General features: G+C 35.1%; 1 protein-coding gene across 6 annotated transcripts in view; it reads left to right on the top strand.

Moving 5' to 3' along the window:
* The window catches only part of BTAF1 (B-TFIID TATA-box binding protein associated factor 1), a 115760-nt gene that overhangs the window by 66148 nt on the left and 36027 nt on the right, over positions 1-13585 (top strand). For 4 of the 6 annotated variants that reach the window (XM_074233381.1, XM_074233383.1, XM_074233385.1 and 1 more), the window contains 6 exons: positions 929-1103; positions 2186-2389; positions 5115-5541; positions 6995-7188; positions 9635-9788; positions 10172-10281. In XM_074233381.1, coding sequence (XP_074089482.1) covers positions 929-1103; positions 2186-2389; positions 5115-5541; positions 6995-7188; positions 9635-9788; positions 10172-10281 — 1264 coding nt within the window. The remainder of the gene's footprint in view (positions 1-928; positions 1104-2185; positions 2390-5114; positions 5542-6994; positions 7189-9634; positions 9789-10171; positions 10282-13585) is intronic. The other 2 variants (XM_074233382.1, XM_074233384.1) reach the window with 1 other exon arrangement.

Raw genomic sequence — 13585 nt, 5'->3', positions numbered from 1 at the left:
TTACTGGAAAGGAGGCCAGTATTCTCTCAAGTCACCCAGGCTTAAAAACTAGGTGTCATTATTCTGCTCTTCATCTCACTCTACCTTATCCAATCAGATACCAGGTCTTGTCAGTCCCTCCTTTTTCTAAAGCTGTATATGACCCCTTCTTTCTCAATCCAGCCCTGGGGCAGGCTCTTCTTGCCACTAGGCTGCGACAGTAGCTTTCTGCTGGGTCTTCCGACCTCAAGCCTCCCCACTCCAGTCCACCTTCATTAAGCACCCAAAGAGATTTGACAAAATACAAGCATGACCAGATCAGATATGAAATCTTGTGTGACTCTACAACCTGGTCTCTCCTGACCTTTCCAGCCTTCTCCCTTTACACCCCATCCCCCACACTCCCATTTTCTGTGATCCACTGACTGTCCTCTTTGCTGTTCCTCTCCCAACATCCAGGCATTTTTACTGTCTGCACCCAGACTCTCCCTCCTCTTCACCTCCAGGCTTCCCCCAAGCTTCAGTTAAATCCCACTGTCTGCAAGGAACTTCTCTTGGTCTTGCTTAATGCTGCTGCCTTCCCTCAGATTATCTGCAGTTCATCCTGGATAGAATTGGTTTGTCTTGTTTATGTGTTTGTTCACCATTATTTGCATATTGGCTCCTTTGTAAAACTGAGTGCCTGGAGAGCAGGGACTGTTTTTCTACTGTTTTGGTATCCTGGCACAGAATTGGCCATTAACCAATGCTTAGCTAATACTAAAATTGAGAAAATTGGCCTCCTCTTTAAGGACATAGAGCAGTCAGTAGAGGAAATAGTATGCTTTCATATGCAGTTTATATTCTCGTATGCTTTCAGTAATTCTAGGCTTTGGGGAAAATCTAGCCACTTGACCAAGGGAAATTTATTTTCTGAATAAATATTTCTTTACTTTTTTTCTTCTTCAAGGTTATTAGGAGCTCTTTGTTGCAATATTTGTGATCCAAGTGTAAATGTAGCTTCTCAAGACATTAAACCAGCTGAGTCTCTTGGCCAGTTGCTGCTTTTCCACCTGAACTCAAAATCTGCTTTGCAAAGGATTAGTGTGTCTTTAGTAATTTGTGAATGGGCTGCTTTACAGAAGGTAAGATATTGCTTTACTTTTGACTTGAAATTATCAGTTTCAGCTGAATTTAAGGAATGTCTTTTATTTACAGTAAGAAATATGACAAGCCTACTGTTTACATATGGAATCTATTAGATACATACTGGATTAGAAACTTTTTATTTCTCCCCAAATGACTGCCTCAGTCCTAAACTTTCTCCTCACAGTGTCTCTGGTTCTTCAATTGAAAAATCCATGCATGCACATTTAACATTCTGACATCCTTCAGATTATCATGAAATATCCCTTTAAAAAACTTAAATTTAAAGTGTTGATAATTCTTTCATGTCCCTCTCAGGTACAATTGAAAACTTAAAAATGAAGGAGAAATAAAATTTCTCCTTTTGATTCTCAAGTGTACATATTTTCAAGCCATTTCATCTGTTGCTCCAGTACATCATAAGTGTGATAATTTTATTACATTTACTTTTCAAAAATGGTACTTGCTATTTTTGCTTTTTCCTTTAACTATATTTGAGAAATTAAATATCACTTACTATGTGAGTCACATACTGCTTTCTGTCATTTAGTTGTCAGAACTGAGCCTAAAGGACAGTTCTGCTTTGCAGTGGCCCGGGCTCCAGCTTAGCCTTTGGGATGTAGAGTGTGTCCTAAAGAAGCAGTTGAGGTTGTGTGTTGACCAGTGAGCTTTTGGCTGTTTGTTTGAATTTCCTCTTGGTACTTATAATATGGCTAATCTCCTGATCACCAGGGAAACCACCTTGGCTCTTACTTAGACAAATAGAGCGAAGGGAGTTAAATTTGGTTTCTTTCTGTTATTATTTACTTTTAAATATATGCTTCCTGGAAGAAAGCTTAAATCACATTTTTCTTCTTATTGAAAAAAAAGCTTACAGTCACCTAAGAGAATTGTTATTCTCTTTTATGTAACTTATAGCTTCCATTCCAAAATCTTTTCAAATGCTTATTGAACAGTCAGTTATCTTAACTAATCTAGAATTTAGGGATGTTCTTTGGGGGGAGGACTTAAATGCCTGATATCTATGTTTCCAAAATGCAGTACTTCTATTTGAATCCCATTCTGTGCAATTTTATTTTAGGAATGTAAAGCTGTCGCCTTAACTGTGCAGCCACGTTTACTTGGTATCCTGTCAGAACATCTGTATTATGATGAGATTGCTGTTCCATTTACACGAATGCAGAATGAATGTAAACAGCTTATTACATCATTAGCTGATGCACATATTGAAGTTAATAGCAGAATAAATTACAGTGTGTTTACCATAGATCAAGCTAATGAGCTGGTGAGTTAATAGAACTTTCCATTCTTTAATTTTAAATATGACATGAAGTAAAAAATATTAGAAACTATTTACCTTAAAAGCAGATTATTTTGTTTAACTGCTCATTTTGGGGGCACAATATATTTTCTGACAAGTCTAATTTTAGTCAGCATGTTCATTGCTTATTCTTAAAGTTATAACTTCAGCTTTAAAAGGAATGTTTGGGACGTCTAGGTGGTGCAGTGGATAGAGCACTAACCCCAGAGTCAGGAGTACCTGAGTTCAAATCCTGCCTCAGACACTTAATAATTACCTAGCTGTGTGGCCTTGGGCAAGCCACTTAACCCCAAAAGAATGTTCATTTCCATCCTTGTGTAGATCATTGGGGAAAAGGTCATAGTTACTCAATGTTCTCCTTTCCTGGTATATTTTCCTTTTCTAAAATTTTTTTTCAAATTTTGAAGAAAAGATTCATATATACATATACACACACACACACACACACACACACACACACACACACACACACACCCCACCTTAGTATTTCTCTGTTCTGTACAATTTGATTCCATCAATTCTCTGCCAAACTAAACAAAAGGAAAGGAAAAGATTCTTCCTGTCTCTGCTCTATTTCCTTTTCCCATTCACATGGCTAAGACCTAGGAAATATTATTACTTTAGATCCTTTATTTGGGTTCTAGAATAAGGGATGAAGCACATCATTATCTCATCAATATTAGGGGATGTTTGTCCTTTGCCTACCTAGCCTCAGGAGAGGCAAACTGCATGAATATTGACACATGGATAGTTATGGGGAGAAGTTTGCTGTTGACATTTTCTTTCTAGGCTCCTTGTCTTTTAAATTAGATTATCTGGCTTATAGAATCTTTCTAAATTTGTCAAAACATATTTTGAATTAAATACTGGTTGGGTTTTTTTTTTTTTTGTACATGAAAGTGCTTTACCAAAGTGATGATGACTTTTTTACTTTTGCTCTAAGCAAATTTTAATTTTTGCATTCAATTTATCTCTTTTAAGTCACTACTAGATTTCTCCCACATGTGACCTAACCTTTCAGATGCACTTCTCATTGCTTTTTTTTTGTTTGTTTGTTTTTACAAGGCAAATGGGGTTAAGGGGCTTGCCCAGGACCACACAGCTAGGTAGTTATTAAGTGTCTGAGGCTGAATTTGAACCCAGGTACTCCTGACTCCAGGGCTGGTGCTTTATCCACTGCACCACCTAGCGCCCCTCTCATTGCTTTTTAAAAAAAAAAAATTATTTTTACAAGGCAATGGGGTTAAGTGACTTGCCCAAGGTCACATAACTAAGTAATTGTTAAGTGTCTGAAGCCAGATTTGAGCTGAGGTCCTCCCAACTCCAGGGCCAATCCTCTCTCCACTGCTTCACCTAGCTACCCCTTCTCATTGCTTTTGAAATGACTTAGTTAAAAACATACCCACCTACTTATGCTAACTTATAGTGCAACCACCAATCAGTTAAAAAGATTGTGAGACTGCACATTTTTGTTATCAAAATCAGTGAATTTAACCACATTTGTTGGTTAAAAATTAGTTGCTAATGATCATGAAGCATAAAAACATTTGGATTTGATATCAGAAGACTTGGATTCAAATCCTGGCTCTTCCACTTGTTGTTCCCCTGTAATTTGGGAATGTTATTTAACCCCCCACCTCATTTTAATTTATAAAATGGAAGTGAGGGGTAAGGGGTAGATGCTAGATGAACTCTGCAACTTTTTCAAGGTTAAAGCCAATGGTCACATAAAATTAGAGTCAACTATTAAGGAACTGTTCAACACTTTTGGCCAACCTTAAGCTATTGCCTTGTTTTAATGAACTTTGCTCAGAATGAGAAATTGGGAGAAAAAAGTGAGTTATAAGATTTAGAATTAGTAAAAGGACCTTTGAAATCACTTAATCCAAATTTCCACATTTTACATTGGATCAGAGAATGTCTGGCCTGCAGACTGTATAAAGCAAGTGCAATCATTTGGTCTTCTATTGCTAAGGCAACCATAAGGCAAGACTTGAAAATCAAAAAAAAAAATCTATGTTTTTTTTTAGGGATGAATTAATTAAATGTTTTATCAAATGTAACAGGCTAATTTTTACGTTGATAATTTTTATGGCCTTCAAATAATTTTATAAACATCCAAATGACCCTTGGCAGAAAAAAAGATTCCCCACCCCTGTTTTAGGTAATGAAACTGAAACCCAGAGAGATTGTCATTTATCCAGGATAACATATGTAGTAGAGTTAGAGTTTGAAAGAATGTTACCTACATTGAAATCTGCTGTCGTTTTTCTTCAGTCAACCTTACTATCAATAGTAATTGCTCTCTGGTAGTCTAACCTCATGTCCAAAGATTTGGGGATTTCAGTATTCTAGTCATCTCTGTCTCTTAGCAGCATGGATGATTATTTAGTTTTCTAATGTTAGTCATACTTTGTACAGATTCTCACAGTTGTCTTTCTAATCAAAATATTTAGGACATTTTATATAGTTCTTTTCTATACTTTTAAGATAAACATTTTATTCTTTTTTCAAAGAAAATGAGCCCTTTTTTGGAGAATTCAGATGTCAATTGAGTCTAAATTTAAAGTCCTTCAGAGTGCTTATTCTAGTTTTATTTCATTTTATAGGCCTTTATTTTAGAAGATACTATGGGTGATAAAAACAATGAAGACATTCTTTAACTACTTGCTCTCTATATTTTTAATAGGTCACTACTGTTTTTAATGAAGTCACATCATCTTTCAATTTAAATCCAAAAGTGTTACAACATCTAGATGGTAAGCGGCAACAAGTTCAAATGACTGTTGCAGAAACAAATCAGGAATGGCAAGTGCTACAACTGAGAGTCCATACATTTGCTGCATGTGCAGTTGTGAATTTACAACAGCTTCCAGAAAAATTAAACCCTGTCATAAAACCATTAATGGAGACGATTAAGAAAGAAGAGAATACATTAGTACAGAATTATGCTGCTATGTGCATAGCGAAATTACTTCAGCAGTGTACATCAAGAACTCCTTGTCCTAATTCAAAGATTATTAAAAACCTTTGTGGTTCACTTTGTGTGGACCCACATCTTACTCCTTGTGTCGACTGTCCAGCACCACCCCAAAGCAGTCATGATAATTCTAAAGGTATCTATTTGAAACTTCCATTGGGGGTGAGAGGGAAAGGTATCTGAAAATAAGTTCATTCATTTGTTTCTCAGTAGAATTTAAGTCTATATATATAGGTTTATTTTGAATGGTAGAACCCTCTTTTAAGGAAATTTATTGTTACAATCTGTATTTATGGTATAAAAATGGTACTAACTAATAAATTATACTGAATACTTTTGGAGAAAGTCTTATCCAAGAAGCTTCTGTGTTAGCCTTCTGTGCCATCATTAACCTTATGAAAGAATTCATTTGCATTGTGGGTCTGGTCAGTTTGGGAGGGGTCCGAGAAAAGGGGGTTAAATTATTTCAAATGAGGTTTTATACCATTACTCTCACTAAAATTTGAAATATTTCTTGAATTAACATATTGGCTTCTGGGAAACCACATCATTCTGAAAACATTGATATTTTGGCTTTACAGAGTAGTCCTTAGGGTGTTAGGTGTAAATGAGAACTGCTTCATGCAGTTTAGTTCCTTGGAAACAGATTCAATATGTAGAAGTATTTTTACAATTGGCTTATATGACATATATCTCTTAAATTCTGTTAATAAGATTTTGAGAAAGCACATTGTCCTGGATGTCCTGTAAACTTAATGAAAAAACACTATCAATATGAAATATATTTTGCAAAAATACTATATACCCCAACAGAGGATAATCTTAGCATCTTATAAATTGTAATCATCTCCCTCCCCTTGTTTTTCCCTCTCTGTTATCTGTTAACACTCAAAAACTATTTTATAAAGAGTATTTTTCTGAAATTTATGTTGACTGTAGGGTTTGACCAGACTTGACAACTCTTAAATTTTTTATATTAACCATGCAAAAAGTATTTGTTGATATGTCTTCATTTTTTTGTGATACATTCTTTTTATATGTTATTTCTGTTGATAACAGAACTGTATGTTTGAAGAAAGAATAAACCTGCATGTCGAAGAAACAAAAAAATTAAAAGTTTTAAGTACTACAAATCAAAATCAGTCACTCATTATCAAAAGAAAGTATGGGGGGGGCAGCTCAGTGGTATAGTGGATAGAGCACTGACCCTGGAGTCAGGAGGACCTGAGTTCAAATTTGATCTTGGACACTTAATATTTACTTAGCTGTGTTGACCTTGGTCATATTACTTAACTCCATTACCTTGCCAAAAAAAGGAAAGCTTTATTGAGATTGCCTTCTGTTGAGGGGAGGAGGGAGGGAAGTGAAGGATGGACAAAAATTGTAAAACTTAAAACCTTGCAAAAAAAATGATTGGTAGAAACTACCATTGTATATAACTGAAAAAAGAAAATATTTAATTAAAAAAATAGAAAAAAGTATTCTTGGTAGGATAACATAGATCACAACATTTAAACATAATTTTTCTTTTGAATTTTATTACATTGTTATCACTCTTAAACCTTTTATAATGTGACTTTTTTTTTTAGTAGGACAAAACACAGATAAAGATGGAATGCATCACACTGTCACTAAGCACAGAGGTATAATCACTCTCTACAGGCATCAGAAAGCTGCGTTTGCCATCACAAGCAGACGAGGCCCTACTCCTAAAGCTGCAAAAGCTCAACTTGCAGATTTCCCTACAGGAAGCAGTGGAAATATCCCTGCCGAATTCGATGAGGTACATATATTCAAACTTCATTCCTTTGGGTGTTCTTTTGTTGTTGTTGTTTTGTTTTTTTGTTTTTTAGGTTTTTTGCAAGGCAGTGGGGTTAAGTGGCTTGCCCAAGGCCACACAGGTAATTACTAAATGTCCGAGATCAGATTTGAACTCAGGTACTCCTGACTCCAGGGCTGGTGCTCTATCCACTGTGCCACCTAGCCACCCCCATTCCTTTGGTTTTTAAATACAAACAAACCATACAGCCAAATAGCTCAGAGATTAATTTTCTCACCATTTCATCACTCCAAAATTCATTTAGCATTTCAAAATAAAAGGATCCCAATTGTCTTGATTTAACTCTACCAATAAGTGTTTGTAGCAGTAAGCCATTAGGGTCTGAAAATTTACCAGTTTATTAAATTTTTTTTCTGGTCAGCTAGAATTTTTATCAGCTAATTTTTCAGAAATGCTCTCAAAGAAGTCAATCTTACTTGTATTTTAGGAACTGAATGATTCACAAACTTCTAATAAGTCCCTTATCTGTGTAGCAGTGAACAACAGCTAAAATACAATCTAAGTATCCATAGAAGCAGTTTTATTGCAGTCTTTTCAACTTCAATTTTAAAACATTGTCCTTAATAAATAAGAATTGTCTGAAGCCATTTAAAAACATTCCTTGAGTAAAAATACCAGTGGGAATCCAGGCTGAATAGGGCAAAGATACCTTCAACACTAAGGAGTGTGAAGGGTTAAAAATAACATTCTGATTTGGTTGTATTGAATTCTAGATATCCATAGAAATTCATTTAAAATGTTAATTAGGTATTGGAGATGTTGAATGGAGATCATAGAAGAAAATTTAGGGCTAAATAAAGTAAACTTAGAATTATCGGTATAGAGATAACATTGGATCTGTGGGAATTGAAGGGATTACCATTTAGTTGAAATAGTATAGAGGAAGAGAAGAAAGTCCATGACAGAACTCTTTGGGAGCTAATGGATATGACCTGGAAGAAGATTCAGCAAAAAAGTCTGACAAGTGCAGTCAAACAGGTAGGAGAAACCAGGATAGATGTCAGTAGAAACCTCGGGAGAGGAGGGGTTCAAGAAGAGAGGGTGAATGACAAGAGTCCAAGGCTGCAGAGAGTATAAGAATTGAAAAAGGGCTGTTAGGCCATTTGACAGTTACGAAATCTTTAATAATTACAGAGAGGGCACTTTCAGTTACTTAAGTGATGAAGTTACAACTGTATAGATTTAAGAAGAAAGTGAGAAGAAAGAACCTGGAGGCTTTGATTACAATGTTCTTAAGGAGTTTAGCCACAACCTTGAGAATGACAATGGACAGATCAAGTGAGGGGTTGTTTTTGTTTTTGAGGGTAAGGAAGACATGGGTATATTTTATAGGCAGCAGAGAAGTAACCTTTACACAGAGAAACTCTGAAGTTATGTGAGAGTGGAAATGATAATGAGAGCAGCCCTTAAGAAGATGAAATAGAATGGGATCACATGTGCATGCAGAAGGGTCAGTCTTGAGAAGGAAAAGGACTTACTTAGGTCCTCCTCTTCACTTGAGACAGGGTGAAGGAAGACCTATCTGAAGATGTGTGATGAGGAGGGGGGAGCAAGAGGAGCTTTTGGAAAATAGTTTCAATTTTTTTTAGTCAATTGTGAAGCAAGATTTTTAGCTGAGAGTATGAAGATGGAAAGACATAGGAAATTTGAAGAGAAATGAAAAGGTTTAGAAGAGCTACATTATTGACTGTGATTAATTAGGGAGGTGTAAAAAAGATTAAATTGCCATAGTGAAATCCCAATTGAGATTATGTAACTATTTCACAGTGGACTTTAGTCAACAACTTATGAATTTACTTAATTCCCTTTATGCTCTGAGTCATATAGTTTTTGATTAATTTTTATGATGACTTCCCATCAGCCGTCATGCAGAGAGTCTGTTGTTTTATACTATAATCAGACCTTTCATTTGCATTTTTGAACATGCTAATAACTGCTAAGAGGCAAAAACCCAACGTAAGAACAATGAGTTATTTTGTTTCATACCAATAACAATTTTAAAACTCAGTTCTCTCCTTAGCTATCCATGGTTGTAGAATTTTCACAGTAATACTCTGGAGACTAGGTATTATTAATTAGAAATTATTAATTTTAAACAATAGAATCCTATAGTAACTTAGAAGCGTGTAGAGAACTGAATCCAATAAAAATACATTCCAAATCTATTTCAAATATTTTAAAAACCTCCATGCAATTTTACTGTGATACCCTAAGATCCCAGGTCTTTTTGGGTGTGACAGATTTGTTCAGTACTTTTTTTTTAATCTCCAAACATTCCTTGGTGACTTTTATAAATCCATTGTTTATAATATTTAAATGTTTTCATAGAAACTTATTTCTCAGGAAAATCAAAAAAATAAAAAAATTGCTTGTCAATGTTTAATTGTAGGCACAGAAACCATATTTAGTGCAACGGAGAGGGGCTGAATTTGCCTTGTCAACTATAGTGAAGCATTTTGGTCACGAAATGGCTGAAAAACTACCACATCTCTGGGATGCTATGGTTGGCCCCTTGAGGAGTACTATTAACATAAAAAGTTTTGGTACGTATAAATGTTTGCTGATTAAAGTTTTGGTTTCACCTTTGGGGTGATAAATACACCAAAGGATTTCATCCATTTACTTCAGATTAAGTTGGTAAGTTATTAATAAAATGGTGGGCTAGGATACAGTTTCATTTTAATTTACCTCCACTCCATCTTGTATGTGTTTTGTTATGATCCTGGTGGTTATTGCCAAAGGAATATTATCAACAGATCATTGTGTTCCCCTTCATTGAATATGTGCTGGGCAGAAAGCTGGGTTTTTGCCTTAAAGCAAAATAAACTCCCATGCTAGGTGGGTTTGCTGAAAATTTATGTCGACTATTAGACTTAAAAATTAATTGCAAGGTGAAATTGACCTAAAACAGAATATATTTTAATAGATGGAAAGTCCCTACTGGAAAGGGGAGATGGCCCTGCCCAAGAATTGGTGAATTCTCTGCAAGTTTTTGAAACAGCAGCAGCTGCAATGGATACTGAGCTTCATCCTTTGGTAACTAATTGATTCAAGTGTAGTTTTTTTTTTTAATAGAACAGATAATAGCTTTACATTCCTTCATAGGGTATAATAAGTACTATATTCTTCTGTTGTTAGGTCTTGAAAAGTACAATTTTAGTATTCCTGGAAATTGCCTATTTTTGTTCTATAATTTAGCTAGGCACTTGCATTCTTGACAGTATAACTCCTCTGGAGCTAAATCAGATGTACCAATTAGGGCCCTCTTAACCAAAGTCAGAGGTGATATTCTGTTCCTAATTTGCAGGGTAACATTAGGACATGATCAAGGGGAGATATCTAGAGGGAAGATACCCAGTACACAGCTGAATATATTGGCTGATGATATCTACTATAGTAGTTTTTCCAGGAGTATGAATTGATTTACTTGCCTCTATCCTTATTCTCTTACCTTGTCCTATTAGAATGAGATATTCATGTTTAACTCTGCTTATCTAACATTGCTGAGCATATAGATTATGTCAAATATGATCTCATTCATCTTTATAATATATAACTTAGAGGGGGGGTTATGTGTGTAGGTGTCTCAAAGTATTTTACTCAATTTTCAAGGTTGAGGATAAAGGTAGAAGGTGCAATTACCCAGTATATGTAAGCAACATTTAATTAGAACTTTTGTCTTGATATGTGAGGCCCAAGACATCATGTAGTCGGGAGTTCAAAGCCTAGCTTGACTGATGACTGGGCAAATCCCAAACGTTCTGATCTCCAGAGTTGTGAAATGATTCAACAGTTCTGTAGAGCAGAATAGTGGCTATAAAACTATACCTACCTTTTGGCCTAGTACTGTCACATTTTGGCCTAGGCTAGGTCATATTTCAAAAGAAATGAAATACAGGAAGAAAAGTATCTATATGTATAGGGATATTTATAGCAGCTGTCTTCTGGTGGTGGGGAGCTAGAGATTGAGGGGATACCCAGTGGTTGGGAATGGCTAAAAAATGGTGGTATTTGATTGAGATGAAATGTTCTGTTATGGGAAATGAAGAACAGAATGCTCTTAGTAAAAAAACTTACATGAGCAGATGCAGTGGGAAATGTACCTTATACAAAGTAACAGTAATATTGTAGGATGACCATCTATGAATGACCTACTTTTTCTCAACAATGCTGTGATCCAAGAGAACTCTGAAGGAATTATGATAAAGAAAGCTACCCATCTCAAAGACAGAGCTGATGGTATCTGAATGCAGACTGCAGCATCTTTTTTCCCCCCACTTTATTTTTATTGAGGCTTTTTTTTTTGCCAGGATGGGGGGGGAGTTATTTTTACTTTTACAACATGACTATTGTAATATTTTTCATGTCTACACATTTTTATTCTAATAACCAAGTAAGTTGCTTTCTCAGTGCTGGGGATTGGGGTGGGAGGAAGGGAGAGAATTTGGAACTCAAGGAAGTAAATGTTGAAACTTGTTTTTGCATGTAGGTGGGGAAAATTTTTAAAATAAAATAAACATTCTGACCTCCACTTTCGTCAGCTTTCAGGTAGTCTACATTATTTCTATAGTTGCTTAAGTGAATGGGGTGGGAGGAGCACTTACAAATTATCTTCCTAGTAATAGATTGACTATGTAGTATTCTTGGTAAGAACTTTGATTTACGGTGCAAGTTTCTAAAAAATGCAAAAACAGTCTTTACCACAGTGTTGACTTTTCAAGACTATTGTTTACATTGGGCTATTATTAATTTGTTAAAGTTGGAAGGATAATGATTGTTCAAAATCAGGTAGTAGAAAAATGCTCCTATTAAATGATTTTAAAACAATTTAGAATGCATATTGAGTGGGTATAACTACTAGATTCTCAGATTACCTCTAAGGCTACATTGAGGGTAAAAAAAAAATACCTTCCTTCCATTGCCCCAAAAAAGTCTTAGTTGATTCTAGGAACAGAGAACAGGTTGTTATAAACTTTCATAAGTAATAATTTGCAATTTATACTACAGTTGTAGCTCTTAGCTCAAAGAAAACAGTTCTCTTCCTCAATCCTTTATAAGCCTAGCTAGACAAGGTAGAAAAATCCAGGAAAGAATAGAAAGGGTAGGGATATTTTCTTTACTTTAAAAAATACTAAAGTATTTTTTGTCATGCATAAAGGTGATTTTGCCAATTTACCACTAGTAAAATAGGCACTTTTGTTTTTCCTGTTAATGTGGTTAATTTACACAGGTTTATTAATGACCAACAGGGCTAAGGCATCCATTTGACTAGGATTAGGAGTAAAGACCATGACCAGGGAACTGAATGAAATTAACTGGATCAAACTTGTATTGAACCTATGACTTTAGTGGTATTGTTGTTATTCCATTGTCTGCACTTGCTGAAATAAGTTGTGATAATAGCAAAAAGAAGATAATAAAACTTCATTTTTTAAAATGTATTTTAGACTCAGTGTGGTCTAATGGATAGACAATCTTGAAGCAAAGGAATTCTTGGGTCCAGTTTCTGCCTCTGAAACATACTAGTTGAAATTCTTATCAAGTCACTTATTCTCTTAAGCTCTAAGAACAAGACTGGTTTGCAGGGGAAAGTTCTAACTTGTATTGGGAGGAATTTCCTCATTTGGATTTCCTTATACTTATGAAATTATAGTAGGTTCAATCTTAGTTTCTATTTCTATTACTTGAATTGCAGGATACATGAAACACAGCTAATTAATTGCAGGCTACATTATACACTGCTAAGTGTAGAAAAGATAGATAAATGTAATGAAAGGTCATCTCATTGTTTTCTGAAACCTCCAAAAAACATCAGCCCTGGTGACCAGAGATGTAATGAAACCATAACTGTCTTCCCTATCCTCCCTTTCTGATGTTACCAAGAGTTTTACTTTTTAGAGTTTTACTTTTTAGGCATAGAAATGGAGTTTCTACAGTTGCTTCTTGACTGCTATAAGATTCAGAAGAAGCAAAGCTTTTTTTTTCTTCTCTTAGACTTTATACTATCTTTTCCTATTTTAGTTTCCTTTTATTCTGAATTTAAACATCAAATTAAATGAGTATTTCTATAGCTGTTATGGAACAGGAGAAAAGAATATTCATGAAACTGAATATCATAGTAGATTTTGTTCTTCTTTGTAAGTATTATCATTTATGGGCAAAGGAACCCTATTTCTAACCTTTTCCTCCTACTCACTCCCATCCCATTGAACAAAAAATAAAAACAAAAATCTTGTAACAAACAAGCACAGTCTCTTACAAATTACAAAATGTTGACCACATTGAAAAACAAATGTCTTATTTTAAATTGGAGGGAGAGGTTGTTTGTATCTTGCCCCCA

This window comes from Macrotis lagotis, chromosome 4 (genome assembly GCF_037893015.1).
Source record: "Macrotis lagotis isolate mMagLag1 chromosome 4, bilby.v1.9.chrom.fasta, whole genome shotgun sequence".
NCBI classification, from domain to species: Eukaryota; Metazoa; Chordata; class Mammalia; order Peramelemorphia; family Peramelidae; genus Macrotis; species Macrotis lagotis.
Note: the sequence above shows the minus strand (reverse complement) of the source record. Positions and strands in the feature narration are given on the sequence as shown.